This window comes from Oryza sativa, chromosome 1, assembly GCF_034140825.1.
Source record: "Oryza sativa Japonica Group chromosome 1, ASM3414082v1".
Taxonomy (NCBI): Eukaryota; Viridiplantae; Streptophyta; class Magnoliopsida; order Poales; family Poaceae; genus Oryza; species Oryza sativa.
Genome location: NC_089035.1, coordinates 702,184 through 721,641, shown reverse-complemented (window position 1 = coordinate 721,641; position 19,458 = coordinate 702,184). Strand labels below are relative to the sequence as shown.

At 42.9% G+C, this 19,458-nt stretch overlaps 3 protein-coding genes and 1 non-coding gene across 4 annotated transcripts; 1 reads left to right on the top strand and 3 right to left on the bottom strand.

Annotated features, from left to right (window-relative positions):
- Window positions 1–390: 390 nt before the first annotated feature.
- On the bottom strand, window positions 391–2,192 carry LOC136351095 (uncharacterized). The gene is made up of 2 exons (XM_066308353.1): window positions 589–2,192; window positions 391–487 (listed from the first exon to the last, which is right to left on the bottom strand). The coding sequence occupies exon 1, from the start codon at window positions 2,050–2,052 to the stop codon at window positions 610–612; it is 1,443 nt and encodes a 480-aa protein (XP_066164450.1). The 5' UTR covers window positions 2,053–2,192; the 3' UTR covers window positions 391–487; window positions 589–609.
- LOC136351173 (putative disease resistance protein RGA3) lies at window positions 2,087–3,910 on the bottom strand (the record flags this gene model as incomplete). Its single annotated transcript, XM_066304162.1, has 1 exon — window positions 2,087–3,910. A coding segment is annotated over one exon (1,824 nt), but the record flags the coding sequence as incomplete, so codon positions are not given.
- Window positions 3,911–3,982: 72 nt separating this feature from the next.
- LOC4326123 (uncharacterized) lies at window positions 3,983–4,992 on the bottom strand. The gene is made up of 4 exons (XR_010739873.1): window positions 4,860–4,992; window positions 4,681–4,775; window positions 4,409–4,481; window positions 3,983–4,295 (listed from the first exon to the last, which is right to left on the bottom strand). It is a non-coding gene; the product is annotated as an uncharacterized protein (transcript).
- Window positions 4,993–11,028: 6,036 nt separating this feature from the next.
- Window positions 11,029–16,680, top strand: LOC4326122 (uncharacterized). The gene is made up of 16 exons (XM_066304130.1): window positions 11,029–11,033; window positions 11,365–12,328; window positions 12,402–12,545; window positions 12,628–12,714; window positions 12,803–13,137; window positions 13,494–13,734; window positions 13,815–13,889; window positions 13,964–14,104; window positions 14,189–14,283; window positions 14,483–14,555; window positions 14,669–15,412; window positions 15,473–15,495; window positions 15,573–15,744; window positions 15,822–15,908; window positions 15,996–16,304; window positions 16,399–16,680. Exons 1-16 carry the CDS (start codon window positions 11,029–11,031, stop codon window positions 16,507–16,509), a joined length of 3,606 nt encoding a protein of 1,201 aa, XP_066160227.1. The 3' UTR covers window positions 16,510–16,680.
- The last annotated feature ends 2,778 nt before the right edge of the window (window positions 16,681–19,458 follow it).

Genomic DNA, 19,458 nt, shown 5'->3' with positions numbered 1-19,458 from the left:
GATGGATGAATAAATTTCTATCTCTGTCTTATGATATGAAACGGAGAAAGTATATAAACAGCAAGCAGAGACTCTTCTCACAACTAACCATAATTTGCAGTAGGCATACGCCTGTAGGTATCAGACCTCCAGATGCTCCTGATAAATGATGATGTGCTTATATCATACTAATGTGCATCATGAAGCACAATTTCCAGAATGGAGAGTTTGGTTATGCGTTGGTTTTCGATATATATACCATGCAACATACGTACAAACTGTTTTGCCCTGTTTTCAACGGAAACGAAGCTCAACATATTATGAGGACAGAAGAAAATATTTCCAAATTGTATTAAGAAAAATAAGAATGTGGATTCAGAAAAAAAAAAGAACTAGATTTTGTTTACTAACGTTCAGAGTTGTGCGCATGGATCAATGGATGACATCTGATTCTCACCCGACACACACATTGTGGTGGACAAAAGCAATGCTGATGCCGTATAGAGCCCTAATAACCAAGGGGACAGGGTGGAAAGAGTTAATAAGCCGTCAAATTACAGTTACAGAATAGTACTCATCTGGTAATGCAGATTAACAAACAGGATTTACCATGGTGGAGAATGTATGTATCTAGTCGTCTGATTCTGAGTAGTATCTTTCTTTCTCTTCTGTGAATCTTTTGCTTTCCTCTTCGAGTGCGCTGCTGCAGATAAATACTGAAAACGTTTCTAGGGAAGTTGGGAGGCCATTCTTTGGAAGCGATTGGATTTGAGGACAATGGCTGATACTTAGCTCAGTGAGAGAAGGAAACTTATGTAACCCTTCAGGGAGGGACTGCAGAACCCATAAACCATCAAATGATAGTTTTTTGAGGGAGACAAGTAGCTCAAGTGCCCCCTCTTGTTCGTCGCTGAAGCTTGAGACCCTGTCAACATCGTCTTTGATGCCTAATTCGTGAAGAGTAGGGGCGAGGAAGCTGCATATGGGAGCAGTAAGCACTGCCGATATGCTGTCCACCACAAGATCTTTCAATTGGAAGGCAACTTGAGGCATTGTTGTTTTGGTCCTTGCCATCTCGGCGAGTAGGTCCGCGGGAGCAGAGCCACAAGAAGAGATGCACAGCTTGTTCAGATTTGATGTGATAAGAGGATTAAATCCATCCATTGTTACATTGCAGCAATCTATTAGTTGTAGACTGGTGAGAGCTGTGAGGTTTGAGAGCAAAGCCATTGAATGTATTCTTGACTCTCGGCAAATGCTAAGTTCGAGGAGGGAAGAAGGGAAAGGGTTACTTGTTGTTTGAGCTGGTTTTCCCATGTACCACTGAGAGAATATTTTGCCACAATCATCTATATGTAAATTTCGGAGCGACGTGAGATTGACAAGTCCTTGTCCATCATCAAGAGGCGGCAGAATCAGGTTCTTGCACTTAAAAAGCCGGATCGTCTTGAGTGAGCAGGAGGATGGGATCTGCAGTTTTACCTCCTCATGGCTCTCTTTGGAAGGTGACATAGACAGCACATAGAGAGCTGGGAAGCATCTGAACAAATTTGACAGCATCTTTCTTGTAAGTAAAAATCCAGAGAGATTGAGGACTCTAACTGAATTGAATACGACTACAACATGCTCATCCAGTCCTCTCAAGAACGTATCCCTGCAAAGCGTAACCGTCAGCCTCCGTAGGGAGCGTAGCTGCTGGAAATCTATTAATGACATGTTATGTACATCTCCAATGTAGATCTCCTCAAGATTACCCAGATTTTGGAAGGCCAAAGCACCATTGTAGCCGTCGAGTGTCAACTTTTTGCTAGTATTAAAACCACGAACGGAATCATTTACACGAACATATGTCAGTGTGGAGGTGTGAGGCACAAGAGGGACAGACAGCTCCAAGCACCGGGTAATGTTCAAACGGCGCAGCTTAGGAAACCACATGGTACAAGATGAGCTAGAGCAACTCGATAATGGCAACTCATTAAGCTTGGGACAAGAAATGCAGTCGAGCCTTTCAAGTCCTGAGAAGAAAGAATGGGAATTATCGTCTCCCCCAACCCACTTTACAAAGTCTGGCATAGCCTCAAACACAATCTTCTTCAGGTGTCTAAAACTAGTGTGTGTGGTACATCCCAACGATATTTCTTAGCTTGAGCTCCCTAAGATATTGTATTTTCCCAAACGGTGCAAGAGTGGCCCAAGGTACACCATCTAGGTGGAGGGTATCCAAGTGGATGATGTTGCTGCCCAACCAACTTGGAGCCATGCCACCACCAAGATTTACGATGCTTAGTTCTGTAAGATTAGAGTGCGGTTGAAGGCTATCAAGAATAATATCATCGTCCTGATTTTCATTGCTAACAACTTGTGTCCTGGAGGAGGAGGAGGATGTATTCTTCTCTCTATTACCACCACGATCTAATCGCAACTTGCTTAGGTTACTTTTATGCTTCAATTTAGCTTCAATAGCTTCTTCCCTAGTTGCATTTTTAAGGCCAAATATACAGAGCTCCCCTCTAAGCTGTTCCAACTGTCCCAGTTGTGCCAGTTCAAATCCAATCTTGTCTTTCTTGACATGGAATTCTTTGAGCTCTTGTAAACACTTCATTTTCCCAACCTCAGGAACATTGGAATGGAATTCTTTTTTAGCAAGAAAATGGCGTAGGTTTATAAGGCGGTTAAAGTCGTTAGGCAAATTATTGTTACTACCACCCCAGGATTTGAGATCCAAGAATTTCAAGTGATAAAGCTTGGACACTGTGCTAGGAATACACACTTTGAACCCCCACGGTGATCCAATTTTTAGGTAGCGGAGGTGGACAAGTTTCGAAAAGTTATCAGGCAAGGAATGTGGGGAATTCATAAATATGAAGAGAACACGAAGTGCCCTTATTTCATTTAACGTGTCTCTTACCACATTAGCAATTCTTCTACTTCTGTAACTTCCAAAGATCATCACACTACGCAAATTTCTAATGTCAACCCTTTTCTTTATTTTTTCCATTTCCTCTTTAAAACTCTCAGTATATTTATCTTGTATGGTAATGGACAGATGGCGAATAGATGGAAGGATGTCATCAGCTCTAAAACTAGAGTAATTTATATTTGCGCATTCTCTTGATGAAACAATCTGCGAAAGTTCATGCAGTAAGTCATGCATTACGTAGTGATTATCATCCCCTTTCATTAGAAAACCATTATCGTATAGTTCATTCAAATACTGTGATCCAATGCCCTCAATTGTATCATTCTTACCACTGGAATTGATGATACCTATTGAGTCCCAATAACAACTAATCTCTAAACTATCAAACTCATAATCCTCAGGGAAAAGGGCAAGATATGAAAAACATTTTTTCAAATAAAAGGGGAGGTAGTCATAGCTAATTTTCAAGGCAGTGATAATACTATCATCGCCATCCTTTTGTTTTAGCCATTCTTCCTTTTCAAGAATTTCCATCCAATGTTTCCTGGTGGGTTTCTTACGCAATAGTGGTCCAACTGTTTTGGCAGCCAGTGGGGAGCACTTCAACTTCTTTGCTATTTGTTTTCCAATGTCAAATAATTTTTCTTTATCATTGTCATCTTGGGTTTCACTAAATGCACACAGTTGAAAGAAGTCCCAAAACTCATCAGGCTCCAGCCCATGTAGATCAACTTGATTGGCTCCTTTCTTGACTGTTTCTGCTACCTTTGGGAACCGAGTTGTGACCAGAACCATGTTGCCATTGGTCTCTCCCGGTCCAAATGGAGCTAACAACTTTTCCCACTCAGTCTTGCTAAATCTTTTTGTGGATGCAGCCTTACTAAAGTCGTGTTCCCATATATCATCAAAGACGATTAGAAACCTTTTGGATTTCAACTTGTCTTGAATGGATTTATGAAGCTGATCTAAACTGGATTCTCTAATATTGGTCCCTTGGCTTTCAGTTGCATTTAGGGAGTTAAGGATTTTTGTGGTGAGCTCAGTGACATCAAAGGTAGTAGACACACAAACCCAGATCTATTCCCACACTGGATCTGTCAGCCTCCTCTTGGGGTTGGGCATCTTCCAGATTCTTGTTACCATCGCTTGTCCCTGGTGAGGATGGTGGCAGAGGGCCATCATTACGCCCATCTTCATGACTCATGGGGGATACTGTCAGATTTGGGCGTGGAGGGGAATTTCGCAAATCTGAAGGGGGTGGTGACAAACATATGGTGTCGTCCAAAATGTGATATTCATCTTGAGCTATGACCTCGTCACTTACATCCTTAGGATTGTTGTTAGGATTCTCATATATGTCCTTCACAAGTTTTTTGCGATACATTAATACATCATTCTGCATTTTTTTGGGCATAAAAAAGGAACAAACATGAGTTATGAATTGTCTAGGACTTTTAAAAGTAGCCAAAACTGTTAGTTGAATAGTTGAATAAAAGGCGTTACACTAACCTCATTGATGTCATCTATTTTCATTCTACCAAATCGTTCCATATACAGCAGCATATAGAATCCACAATCGGATCTGCAATAATCATTTGCATAGTTAAGAATTTCGATCATTGACCATTTAATGCAAGGGAACTGATAGCATCGGTTATAAGTGAAGGATAACCCAGCATAGGAAAACTTGACAACAGAATCATATGATAATTTCTAAGGTAATTTCATATGAAAATTATTAAGTGAGGAAAGATAAGCTCTAAGTGAAGATGAAGAATTACCCATTCGTTTGGCTCTTAAGGTTTGGTGTTTTAGTGCTGAATGAAGAAAAATCAATATGTCCTCCCTTCGCAAAATATTTTTCCAACGCCGATAGCTGAAAGAATGCAATAAGGTGAGCTTCCATATGCACCCTTTGTAGAACATTTTATAAGTTGAAAAGTCATCTTCTTAATCTTACCACAGTTTCCGTCGCACTTCTAGTGCCCCGTGATGGAAGGGAATCCAGTATATACCTTATTCCATTCTCAATGTCCACCACGAGCAAGTACCAATGTAAACCAGAACCATCCAAAGCTCGAATGAGGATAGGGACAAATATCTGGAAAAAAATAAACTTTGTTTAATTCATGGCTTAATGCAAGAAACGGAACAGGATGGCAGAAAAGCACAAACCTGCTTCTTTTTGGCTAGGTTAGACAACTCCTTTTCCACATAGCCTCTGATTAGGGTTAAACCCAACAGTTCATTCTGGACACAATAGAAGATATGGTGAACGTTGACAATATAAAACATGTATAGACATTACATGTGCTTAAATTGATACTTACCACAGCAGATTGACTAAGGATTATTTTGTCTTTCCATTCTTCCTCCTCCCTCCATATGGAGCATTGCACGTCCACAATGAAGTTACTTATCCATCCATTCAGTTTCATGCTTTTTACAAAATCATGTTCTGCAATGGTAATGCCATTAATATCCACCGCAGCCTTATTGCCGAAATGTTTCTGTTCCCAATCGGCTTTTGACATAATGTGTTTTGAATAGAACTCATCCAAATCTTTATATCTGAAAAAAAAACCAAGCCTTTATTAAGAAAACTGTGTTATAGTAAAGGGGAAAAAAACGAAAAGGATAATCCCTCACGGCATGCTTAGTCAGATCTGACCCATTCTCACTACTGCCCCACACTTCATTCTTGCCAACCCAGACCCAGCCAACATACTCTCTCTCCAATCAGTCCCCCGATATGGCAAAGCTCTGGGAGGACCTATTCCTTATCCACTGAAGAAACTAATCAAGACATGGCACTGGAGAGATGGAAGTGTGCTCGTGGGTTGAACAACAGAAATCAGAGAGGAGCCTAAAATGGTTTTGGAACTTTAAGGACCAAATATAACTGGTATTGCTCATGAGAGACTAACCTGTCTACCAAGCTTTCCATTTTCGAGGGCATCTGTGACTGAGTCTTCATGATCTTCTCATACATCTCTACAATCGACGAATGATTTTGCTTTACAATCTTGATAGCGTCGCTGTGCAGATAACGAGGCATGTGCTCCAAAGAAGATTTAACAAAATCCTCTAATGCAGGAATGTGCGCAACCATGTCGTTCTTGGCACCACTGTCTTTCTCAGCTCTCTCACCATATCTTTTCACAACTTCCTTTCTTCTTACCGCGGGGTTGACATGCGTGCCCTTTTCTTCTTTATCCCCTTTTTCGCCTTTGTTTTTGCCAAGACGAGTGCGCTTATTTTTCTGAAAAGGAGCAGGGATAGTGTATTCAAGTGTATGTATTATATAGGAACAATGATATGTTGAATTTAGAACCAATATTCTTACATACTTTCTGCTTTCCAGACACTTTCTGCACCTTCACCTTCTCACATTCATTATAGCTTCTTGAATAACAGGTCTCTTCGGTTGTGCGAAACTGAAAATGGGGCATGGATTAAGTGTGTTTGACTGTAACATTACAGGAACAATGGCATAATGCTTAAAAATCAGATTCTTACCTTGAGGTTGTCAAACCTCTTGCCATCCTTTTGCATAGTTTCCTGCACCAAATCGGTCACCATAGATTCGCCGTAGTAACAAATTCTTGGCGTCTGAGAGACATCGCTTTCGGATTTTGACTTTAGGAAGTCCAAGTAATATAACTGTAGGCATAAGTTTACCGTTAGATAAATTTACTATTAATGATGAAAAAATAATGGTTTTAAAGATACTTACAAGAAGCACAGTCACAGGACCACTTATGTATACAGACGCGACACCACCAGGCTTGGTTGATTTGGCACCAGGCTTGGTTGATTTGGCTTGCGATTTCCACCATGATTTAACACCATCTTTTAAATGGTTGAGAAGAACCTTGCGCCAATTAATTCTTTGTATCCTTGCAAGGTTCATACCCGCTTGCATCTGGTGTAGAGTGAGATAACCATCCTTTTCTGGGAGCAGCAGTGTATGGAATGCGATGAAGAAGAAGCACTTAACTTCCAGCTCAACATCTTTGGTCTCCTTGGCTTCTTCCATCACATCACGTAAATAATCAACGCCAATCTTGCCATTCATAATAGTTTTATGTTTTCTATCCCTTTTCTTTTCATCTGCAATGGGCTCACAATCATCAACACTGTCAGGGAGCTTCAACAAATTGTGAACAGCTTTCTTGATTTCTCCTTGCTTCTTAGTGTCCTGCTCAAATTCAAGGCTCTCACCAGAACCTTCAGGAACACCAACAACATGTGCCACCACATTCTCCGTGATGGGGGGTAACTTAGATCCTTCAATCTTAATCTCAACACCTTCAGATGTTTGTTCTGTATGTGTATTGTTCATAAGAAACCTCAATATCTCTCTGTTACCAAAACCCTCTAAGGACATATACAGTAACTGCTCAAAGCCTGCTGTTATAACCACGTTCCGTGCATCTGATGACAGTTCCTGAGCTGCTAAAATGACGCTGTTCGGACTGGACCGCGTATGAATCTTGGGATCCTTCATTTCAACCTCTGCAGTAGAAGCCTCCCCCTCTTTGGTAGCATCAGCATCCCCCTCTTCAGTAGAAGCAGCCTCGTCTTCTTTGATAGCATCAGCATCCCCCTCTTCAGTAGAAGCAGCCTCGCCCATATTTGCAACCTCTAAATTCACCTCCTCTCCAGATCCCTCCCTCCCAGAAGGGCCCATTGATTCTCTGCACAATCCAAGATAAATGTCAAGACAGAAAGCAATAAGGATGAACTCGTGGATAAATGCATGAATACATGGATTTGAGTGACATTTGTGTATCTATTCTATACATACGTGAATACATGGATTTGAGAAGCTCAACATAAGTCCTTGTGTTTGTGCCAGTTCCTATTCAGATGCAAGCAAGTACTGACCAGCCGCCACAGACGAAGGAACACCAGGGGAAGAATAAATAGATAAAGGATAAACAGACGCCTAGACCCTGAACCCTAAGCCCGGATAACCACAGTCGAAGGATAACCAGGGGAAGGATAAATAGATAAGGATAAACAGACGCCATCCCCGATTATCCTCACATCAGACGCCTAGACCCTAAACACATCAGAAAAAGGATAAACACAGTCGAAGGATGAACACAGTCGAAGGATAAACCAAATCTTGACTTACCAAAGTGATCACAGTTTCCCGTGCGCTCGGGGAAGGAGAGCCGGAGGTAATCGTGGAGGAACGTCGGGGCACGGAGCGTCGGGTGAGGATCGTCGGGTGAGGCTTCTGGCAAGAAGGTGAGGAAGCAAAGAGGTCAGAAAGCTTCGAAATTTTGGGTGGGGAACTGGCGGTTTTGTTTAAATGGAATCGGAATGGTTTTCTGTTTCGCAAAAAAAAAACGACAATGTAAAAAAAACGCGTGTAAAAAAAAAAAGAACACTGCCGCAGCCGAGGCCCGTGCCCTCGCCGGTGGCCATCGGCCTGCTGCGCCGCCGCAGCCGCGCGTCTGGCCAGCCCGCGCCGCAGGTGCCTAGCTGGCAGCCGCGTGCCAACGCCGTAGCAGCCGCTCGCCTCGTTGCTCCCGTGCTGTGCTCTGCTCATGGCCTGACTTAGAAAGGGGGCCGGGGGAGGCAGGGAAGCCCGGCGGCGGCGGCGGGTTGCGAGGGCGGCGACGGGTTGCGGGGACGCCGGCAGCCGCAAGACATCCGGTGCTCTCGCCGGGGACGACCCGAAGCAACCCGCCTGAGCTGACCTGAGTTGAGGGAGGCCTGAGTTGAGCATTTTGCGTCCTGGGCCGCGCTTGGACTGTGCCAAAGTTGTTTGGGCTGGTCGTGCCAGTGTAATCTCAAAAAAAAAAAAAAAAACTAATACGAGTGATTGTAAATAGGTTGTAACAGTTGTGACAGGTAAAACGGAGGAGGGTAAACAGGGTGACAATCTGGTGGTTTGAGCAAATGTGAGAGAGGTGGGTGGGTTTATAGCTCACGCACACTTTGGGTTTATCGTGGGAGGTCCACGATAAAAGCGCAAGCAGATGCACGCGGTGTGAGAGGTGGGTGGGGACGCCAGACTTACGGCGTAGGAAGTCATATTCCGACCTCACCCCGCTAGGCGCAATCGGTGGGACGGCTTGGTGGCAGAAGGCGGAGCTGGCCGCGAAGGACAGAGGATGGGGCGAGCCGGCAGATTCGTGACCTTGGTCCCGTGATGGCGAACTGCGGACAGACGAAGGCACGGAGCAACTTGCGTAGTGCGTGTGGACGCCTGGCTTAAGTGACGCAAAGGGCAGTGGCTGGCACTAGTGCGAGTGCGTAGGAAGTCATATTCCGACCACACCACGCCCCCCGCGATCTTCTCGTTCTACCTTTAGGTGCTAGCGAGTCACAACTCGAGCAAGGTGATTAATCATACGACACTACGCCTGGTCGACCTTATTATTACCAACGACAAGTGACAAATAAAAGAAGTTTCCTAAAGTCAACCGCGAATATTAGAAATACTGAATATCATGAATAGAGTACTGAACTTGTGCGACACGCACAGTGCCATGCTGCTAAATTGACTCAGATAAATTTTACAAAAAATATACCACGATGGTATATTTTTTGTAAAATTTATCTGAGTCAATTTAGCAGCATGGCACTGTGCGTGTCGCACAAGTTCAGTACTCTATATCGTGGTATATTTTTTGTAAAATTTATCTGAGTCAATTTAGCAGCATGGCACTGTGCGTGTCGCACAAGTTCAGTACTCTATTCATGATATTCAGTATTTCTAATATTCGCGGTTGACTTTAGGAAACTTCTTTTATTTGTCACTTGTCGTTGGTAATAATAAGGTCGACCAGGCGTAGTGTCGTATGATTAATCACCTTGCTCGAGTTGTGACTCGCTAGCACCTAAAGGTAGAACGAGAAGATCGCGGGGGGCGGGGTGTGGTCGGAATATGACTTCCTACGCACTCGCACTAGTGCCAGCCACTGCCCTTTGCGTCACTTAAGCCAGGCGTCCACACGCACTACGCAAGTTGCTCCGTGCCTTCGTCTGTCCGCAGTTCGCCATCACGGGACCAAGGTCACGAATCTGCCGGCTCGCCCCATCCTCTGTCCTTCGCGGCCAGCTCCGCCTTCTGCCACCAAGCCGTCCCACCGATTGCGCCTAGCGGGGTGAGGTCGGAATATGACTTCCTACGCCGTAAGTCTGGCGTCCCCACCCACCTCTCACACCGCGTGCATCTGCTTGCGCTTTTATCGTGGACCTCCCACGATAAACCCAAAGTGTGCGTGAGCTATAAACCCACCCACCTCTCTCACATTTGCTCAAACCACCAGATTGTCACCCTGTTTACCCTCCTCCGTTTTACCTGTCACAACTGTTACAACCTATTTACAATCACTCGTATTAGTTTTTTTTTTTTTGAGATTACACTGGCACGACCAGCAACTTTGGCACAGTCCAAGCGCGGCCCAGGACGCAAAATGCTCAACTCAGGCCTCCCTCAACTCAGGTCAGCTCAGGCGGGTTGCTTCGGGTCGTCCCCGGCGAGAGCACCGGATGTCTTGCGGCTGCCGGCGTCCCCGCAACCCGTCGCCGCCCTCGCAACCCGCCGCCGCCGCCGGGCTTCCCTGCCTCCCCCGGCCCCCTTTCTAAGTCAGGCCATGAGCAGAGCACAGCACGGGAGCAACGAGGCGAGCGGCTGCTACGGCGTTGGCGCGCGGCTGCCAGCTAGGCACCTGTGGCGCGGGCTGGCCAAACGCGCGGCTGCGGCGGCGCAGCAGGCCGATGGCCACCGGCGAGGGCACGGGCCTCGGCTGCGGCAGTGTTCTTTTTTTTTTACACGCGTTTTTTTTTACATTGTCGTTTTTTTTTTGCGAAACAGAAAACCATTCCGATTCCATTTAAACAAAACCGCCAGTTCCCCACCCAAAATTTCGAAGCTTCCTCACCTCTTTGCTTCCTCACCTTCTTGCCAGAAGCCTCACCCGACGATCCTCACCCGACGCTCCGTGCCCCGACGTTCCTCCACGATTACCTCCGGCTCTCCTTCCCCGAGCGCACGGGAAACTGTGATCACTTTGGTAAGTCAAGATTTGGTTTATCCTTCGACTGTGTTTATCCTTTTTCTGATGTGTTTAGGGTCTAGGCGTCTGATGTGAGGATAATCGGGGATGGCGTCTGTTTATCCTTATCTATTTATCCTTCCCCTGGTTATCCTTCGACTGTGGTTATCCGGGCTTAGGGTTCAGGGTCTAGGCGTCTGTTTATCCTTTATCTATTTATTCTTCCCCTGGTGTTCCTTCGTCTGTGGCGGCTGGTCAGTACTTGCTTGCATCTGAATAGGAACTGGCACAAACACAAGGACTTATGTTGAGCTTCTCAAATCCATGTATTCACGTATGTATAGAATAGATACACAAATGTCACTCAAATCCATGTATTCATGCATTTATCCACGAGTTCATCCTTATTGCTTTCTGTCTTGACATTTATCTTGGATTGTGCAGAGAATCAATGGGCCCTTCTGGGAGGGAGGGATCTGGAGAGGAGGTGAATTTAGAGGTTGCAAATATGGGCGAGGCTGCTTCTACTGAAGAGGGGGATGCTGATGCTATCAAAGAAGACGAGGCTGCTTCTACTGAAGAGGGGGATGCTGATGCTACCAAAGAGGGGGAGGCTTCTACTGCAGAGGTTGAAATGAAGGATCCCAAGATTCATACGCGGTCCAGTCCGAACAGCGTCATTTTAGCAGCTCAGGAACTGTCATCAGATGCACGGAACGTGGTTATAACAGCAGGCTTTGAGCAGTTACTGTATATGTCCTTAGAGGGTTTTGGTAACAGAGAGATATTGAGGTTTCTTATGAACAATACACATACAGAACAAACATCTGAAGGTGTTGAGATTAAGATTGAAGGATCTAAGTTACCCCCCATCACGGAGAATGTGGTGGCACATGTTGTTGGTGTTCCTGAAGGTTCTGGTGAGAGCCTTGAATTTGAGCAGGACACTAAGAAGCAAGGAGAAATCAAGAAAGCTGTTCACAATTTGTTGAAGCTCCCTGACAGTGTTGATGATTGTGAGCCCATTGCAGATGAAAAGAAAAGGGATAGAAAACATAAAACTATTATGAATGGCAAGATTGGCGTTGATTATTTACGTGATGTGATGGAAGAAGCCAAGGAGACCAAAGATGTTGAGCTGGAAGTTAAGTGCTTCTTCTTCATCGCATTCCATACACTGCTGCTCCCAGAAAAGGATGGTTATCTCACTCTACACCAGATGCAAGCGGGTATGAACCTTGCAAGGATACAAAGAATTAATTGGCGCAAGGTTCTTCTCAACCATTTAAAAGATGGTGTTAAATCATGGTGGAAATCGCAAGCCAAATCAACCAAGCCTGGTGCCAAATCAACCAAGCCTGGTGGTGTCGCGTCTGTATACATAAGTGGTCCTGTGACTGTGCTTCTTGTAAGTATCTTTAAAACCATTATTTTTTCATCATTAATAGTAAATTTATCTAACGGTAAACTTATGCCTACAGTTATATTACTTGGACTTCCTAAAGTCAAAATCCGAAAGCGATGTCTCTCAGACGCCAAGAATTTGTTACTACGGCGAATCTATGGTGACCGATTTGGTGCAGGAAACTATGCAAAAGGATGGCAAGAGGTTTGACAACCTCAAGGTAAGAATCTGATTTTTAAGCATTATGCCATTGTTCCTGTAATGTTACAGTCAAACACACTTAATCCATGCCCCATTTTCAGTTTCGCACAACCGAAGAGACCTGTTATTCAAGAAGCTATAATGAATGTGAGAAGGTGAAGGTGCAGAAAGTGTCTGGAAAGCAGAAAGTATGTAAGAATATTGGTTCTAAATTCAACATATCATTGTTCCTATATAATACATACACTTGAATACACTATCCCTGCTCCTTTTCAGAAAAATAAGCGCACTCGTCTTGGCAAAAACAAAGGCGAAAAAGGGGATAAAGAAGAAAAGGGCACGCATGTCAACCCCGCGGTAAGAAGAAAGGAAGTTGTGAAAAGATATGGTGAGAGAGCTGAGAAAGACAGTGGTGCCAAGAACGACATGGTTGCGCACATTCCTGCATTAGAGGATTTTGTTAAATCTTCTTTGGAGCACATGCCTCGTTATCTGCACAGCGACGCTATCAAGATTGTAAAGCAAAATCATTCGTCGATTGTAGAGATGTATGAGAAGATCATGAAGACTCAGTCACAGATGCCCTCGAAAATGGAAAGCTTGGTAGACAGGTTAGTCTCTCATGAGCAATACCAGTTATATTTGGTCCTTAAAGTTCCAAAACCATTTTAGGCTCCTCTCTGATTTCTGTTGTTCAACCCACGAGCACACTTCCATCTCTCCAGTGCCATGTCTTGATTAGTTTCTTCAGTGGATAAGGAATAGGTCCTCCCAGAGCTTTGCCATATCGGGGGACTGATTGGAGAGAGAGTATGTTGGCTGGGTCTGGGTTGGCAAGAATGAAGTGTGGGGCAGTAGTGAGAATGGGTCAGATCTGACTAAGCATGCCGTGAGGGATTATCCTTTTCGTTTTTTTCCCCTTTACTATAACACAGTTTTCTTAATAAAGGCTTGGTTTTTTTTTCAGATATAAAGATTTGGATGAGTTCTATTCAAAACACATTATGTCAAAAGCCGATTGGGAACAGAAACATTTCGGCAATAAGGCTGCGGTGGATATTAATGGCATTACCATTGCAGAACATGATTTTGTAAAAAGCATGAAACTGAATGGATGGATAAGTAACTTCATTGTGGACGTGCAATGCTCCATATGGAGGGAGGAGGAAGAATGGAAAGACAAAATAATCCTTAGTCAATCTGCTGTGGTAAGTATCAATTTAAGCACATGTAATGTCTATACATGTTTTATATTGTCAACGTTCACCATATCTTCTATTGTGTCCAGAATGAACTGTTGGGTTTAACCCTAATCAGAGGCTATGTGGAAAAGGAGTTGTCTAACCTAGCCAAAAAGAAGCAGGTTTGTGCTTTTCTGCCATCCTGTTCCGTTTCTTGCATTAAGCCATGAATTAAACAAAGTTTATTTTTTTCCAGATATTTGTCCCTATCCTCATTCGAGCTTTGGATGGTTCTGGTTTACATTGGTACTTGCTCGTGGTGGACATTGAGAATGGAATAAGGTATATACTGGATTCCCTTCCATCACGGGGCACTAGAAGTGCGACGGAAACTGTGGTAAGATTAAGAAGATGACTTTTCAACTTATAAAATGTTCTACAAAGGGTGCATATGGAAGCTCACCTTATTGCATTCTTTCAGCTATCGGCGTTGGAAAAATATTTTGCGAAGGGGGGACATATTGATTTTTCTTCATTCAGCACTAAAACACCAAACCTTAAGAGCCAAACGAATGGGTAATTCTTCATCTTCACTTAGAGCTTATCTTTCCTCACTTAATAATTTTCATATGAAATTACCTTAGAAATTATCATATGATTCTGTTGTCAAGTTTTCCTATGCTGGGTTATCCTTCACTTATAACCGATGCTATCAGTTCCCTTGCATTAAATGGTCAATGATCGAAATTCTTAACTATGCAAATGATTATTGCAGATCCGATTGTGGATTCTATATGCTGCTGTATATGGAACGATTTGGTAGAATGAAAATAGATGACATCAATGAGGTTAGTGTAACGCCTTTTATTCAACTATTCAACTAACAGTTTTGGCTACTTTTAAAAGTCCTAGACAATTCATAACTCATGTTTGTTCCTTTTTTATGCCCAAAAAAATGCAGAATGATGTATTAATGTATCGCAAAAAACTTGTGAAGGACATATATGAGAATCCTAACAACAATCCTAAGGATGTAAGTGACGAGGTCATAGCTCAAGATGAATATCACATTTTGGACGACACCATATGTTTGTCACCACCCCCTTCAGATTTGCGAAATTCCCCTCCACGCCCAAATCTGACAGTATCCCCCATGAGTCATGAAGATGGGCGTAATGATGGCCCTCTGCCACCATCCTCACCAGGGACAAGCGATGGTAACAAGAATCTGGAAGATGCCCAACCCCAAGAGGAGGCTGACAGATCCAGTGTGGGAATAGCAGAAAATGCTGAGGCAGGCAACCAGGCGAATCATGCGAGGACAAGCGATGGTAACCAGAAGCTGGACGATGCCCAAGCTCAAGGGAAGGCCAACAGATCCAGTGAGGGAAGTTCCCTGGATACAAGAACAGACAATGAACGCTCAAGGACAAGCGATGATGAGGCTGGAGGCAACGAGGTGGATGAAGGTGAAAAAGGGGTGCCATCATCCCCACCACGCAGAGAACAAAATCCATCCCATGCCCTCGATAAAGACATAGTTTATTATTCTAGAAAGAAGAAAGAGAAGAAAAGGAAAGAGAAGAGCAGGTCAAGCTTGGATAATGACTTAATTCAACTGGGCAAGAGGTGCCGAATTGCAACTACCAGGACTGCTATAAAGACTACTAGACGCGAGTGGCCTGATGATGCGATAGTTAAAGAGGTTAGGACTGCTATAAAGACTACTAGACGCGAGTGGCCTGATGATGCGATAGTTAAAGAGGTTTATGAGCTTGCCACTGATTGGTATGTATCTCGAAACTTTATGATTATATAACTGTAAAACTTGCTATACTGATGTGTCATGTTTCCAATTGGAAAAGTAAGGAACAAGTAATATTGAATTTCGGAGCTATCGCAATGACTGGTTCTGAAATAGAACAGTCGTTCCAGAAAGTTGAGTGTGCCGGGGATATTATCTCATTATTTATTAAATACCTGGAGAACAATACGTATCCTGATGACAGCAGGATCTTTGTCCCACCACTATACAAGGTAAAAAAACATTGCTTTCCCAGCAAATTTAAGAACTATAACAGAATATCTTGTACTTAATTTTCCCCTAAGTGCAGGGCAAAGGAGGTATGAAGAAAAAGATTAAAGATGCACTCGGTGGATCCAACGAAAAGAAATCAGCAGTGGAGTTTCCTCATCGATTTGTAAGTTTGTGCATCAATACATGTTTTTTTTTTGGAACTGTTAATTTCCAAAAACCAAGATGTGTTACATACACATTGTTTTTGCAGATATACTGCCCTGTCTTATTCTCTGGTGAATGGATTGTGGTCTGTTTCCAACTGAAGAATATGAAACAGATCGGTATTCTTTGCAACAACGGTGGCGACGAAATTAAAAATTTCGCTTTGGATTTGGGAAAGAAATTAAACAAAGTCTTAGGAGACTGCAACTACAAAACAGTGTCATTTGATGAAAAATCTCTGTCATTTTTTCCGTCTTGTGTACAGCCCAATGACAGTGTGTTCGCAGCCATGTATTTTCTTGAACATTTCATAGGTGTGGCAGGAGTGCTCAACAAGCTGACTTGGGATGAAAAGGTCTGGTGACGGAACTTCCCTTTTAACCTGTTATGGAGTTCTGAAAATACTGTCTATAACTTCATTTGTCTCTGTTTTTTTTTCCAATTTGCAGATGCGGGATCAATACATTAAATCTTACAGTCGAGGGATTTTGACATGCCTTATCCAGCACAAGGAAAACACTGCAGATGTGCCTGATGGAATTTTAGCATTGTTCGAATAGCTATCTAGATGAATTTCTATCTTAGCACTTAGTATTTTGCTATGTGAACTGTGGTCTTTTTTGCCAACAATGTGTACAGCTATTTAACTGTTGGTATTTGTGGTAAATACTACCGTGAACCTGTGGGCTCTATTATTCGACTTGTGATGGCTTATATACTTATTATTATCATCGCTGTTGGTTCTTATATTACCTGACCTTGTGAGCTCTATTATGCGACCTGTGATGGCTTATATACTTATCATCGCTGTTGGGGCTTGTGAAGGATAACGGCAGACAAGGATAACTGGATGCGGATAACTGAAGACAAGGATAACTGGATCAAGGATAACTTGAGACGGATAAGTTGGATGTAGGATAACAAACAAGGATAACTATACCTGAGCTGAGAGCATTTTGCATTGTTTTTTGGCCTGTTTTGCTCTAAGCCCGCCAAAAGCTTAGACGCTAGTTTTATTAAACGATAGATAGAAAAAACTTGGTATACGAAAATTACAAAATGCGTGAAATTGTTTAGAAAGATAACAGAAAGTTTATGGCCAGAACCCTAAACAACCGGGCTACCAGCATCTGCATCTCTGATTCAGAGATAGGCAAATCCACTACGATTATGTTTCAGGAGGCAAAACCGACTTTCGCTTGGTCAATAGGAACGGTGATGGGACTCCCACTACGATTATGTTTCAGGAGGACTCCCACTTATCCTTCTAAGTTTACCAGATTTATCCTTGTGTAAGACACAGCCTTATCCTTTCGTAGGTTGGGAGATTTATCCTTGTCTAGTTACCCAAATTATCCTTCTAAGTTTACAAGATTTATCCTTCACGAGGACCTCTACTTATCCTTCTAAGTTACTAGATTTATCCTTTTGTAGGACACAGACTTATCCTTGGGTTGGTTGGCAGATTTATCCTTCCTTAGTGACCCGAATTATCCTTCGTCGACAGAGTTGGAAGATTACTATATTTATCCTTCTGCAGTCATTGAAATTATCCTTCTGTACGACTCCAACTTATCCTTCTGTAGGACTCCCACTTATTCCTTTCCTAGCACACAGACTTATCCTTGCGTAGATTATTAGATTTAGCCTTCTGCAGTGGCCCGAATTATCCTTCTTCGTCATAGTTGGAAATTTACTACGATTATCTTTCAGGAGGACTCCCACTTATCCTTCTAAGTTACTAGATTTATCCTTGTGTAGGACACAGACTTATCCTTCCGTAGGTTGGGAGATTTATCCTTGTCTAGTTACCCAGATTATCCTTCTAAGTTTACAAGAGTTATCCTTCACCAGGACCTCCACTTATCCTTCTAAGTTACTACATTTATCCTTGTGTAGGACACAGACTTATCCTTCCGTAGGTTGGGAGATTTATCCTTGTCTAGTTACCCAGATTATCCTTCTAAGTTTACAAGAGTTATCCTTCACCAGGACCTCCACTTATCCTTCTAAGTTACTAGATTTATCCTTGTGTAGGACACAGACTTATCCTTCCGTAGGTTGGGAGATTTATCCTTGTCTAGTTACCCAGATTATCCTTCTAAGTTTACAAGAGTTGTCCTTCACCAGGACCTCCACTTATCCTTCTAAGTTACTAGATTTATCCTTGTGTAGGACACAGACTTATCCTTCCGTAGGTTGGGAGATTTATCCTTGTCTAGTTACCCAGATTATCCTTCTAAGTTTACAAGAGTTATCCTTCACCAGGACCTCCACTTATCCTTCTAAGTTACTAGATTTATCCTTGTGTAGGACACAGACTTATCCTTCCGTAGGTTGGGAGATTTATCCTTGTCTAGTTACCCAGATTATCCTTCTAAGTTTACAAGAGTTATCCTTCACCAGGACCTCCACTTATCCTTCTAAGTTACTAGATTTATCCTTGTGTAGGACACAGACTTATCCTTCCGTAGGTTGGGAGATTTATCCTTGTCTAGTTACCCAGATTATCCTTCTAAGTTTACAAGAGTTATCCTTCACCAGGACCTCCACTTATCCTTCTAAGTTACTAGATTTATCCTTGTGTAGGACACAGACTTATCCTTCCGTAGGTTGGGAGATTTATCCTTGTCTAGTTACCCAGATTATCCTTCTAAGTTTACAAGAGTTATCCTTCACCAGGACCTCCACTTATCCTTCTAAGTTACTAGATTTATCCTTGTGTAGGACACAGACTTATCCTTCCGTAGGTTGGGAGATTTATCCTTGTCTAGTTACCCAGATTATCCTTCTAAGTTTACAAGAGTTGTCCTTCACCAGGACCTCCACTTATCCTTCTAAGTTACTAGATTTATCCTTGTGTAGGACACAGACTTATCCTTCCGTAGGTTGGGAGATTTATCCTTGTCTAGTTACCCAGATTATCCTTCTAAGTTTACAAGAGTTATCCTTCACCAGGACCTCCACTTATCCTTCTAAGTTACTACATTTATCCTTGTGTAGGACACAGACTTATCCTTCCGTAGGTTGGGAGATTTATCCTTGTCTAGTTACCCAGATTATCCTTCTAAGTTTACAAGAGTTATCCTTCACCAGGACCTCCACTTATCCTTCTAAGTTACTAGATTTATCCTTGTGTAGGACACAGACTTATCCTTCCGTAGGTTGGGAGATTTATCCTTCTCTAGTTACCCAGATTATCCTTCTAAGTTTACAAGAGTTATCCTTCACCAGGACCTCCACTTATCCTTCTAAGTTACTAGATTTATCCTTGTGTAGGACACAGACTTATCCTTCCGTAGGTTGGGAGATTTATCCTTGTCTAGTTACCCAGATTATCCTTCTAAGTTTACAAGAGTTGTCCTTCACCAGGACCTCCACTTATCCTTCTAAGTTACTAGATTTATCCTTGTGTAGGACACAGACTTATCCTTCCGTAGGTTGGGAGATTTATCCTTGTCTAGTTACCCAGATTATCCTTCTAAGTTTACAAGAGTTATCCTTCACCA

Coding starts and splice junctions, on each gene's coding strand:
- LOC136351095 (XM_066308353.1), bottom strand. CDS start 2,052: ATGCCAGACTTTGTAAAGTGGGTTGGGGGAGACGATAATTCCCATTCT.
- LOC4326122 (XM_066304130.1), top strand. Junction 12,546..12,627: donor AGAGGTTTGACAACCTCAAG/GTAAGAATCTGA, acceptor CCCCATTTTCAG/TTTCGCACAACCGAAGAGAC. Junction 13,890..13,963: donor ACCTAGCCAAAAAGAAGCAG/GTTTGTGCTTTT, acceptor ATTTTTTTCCAG/ATATTTGTCCCTATCCTCAT.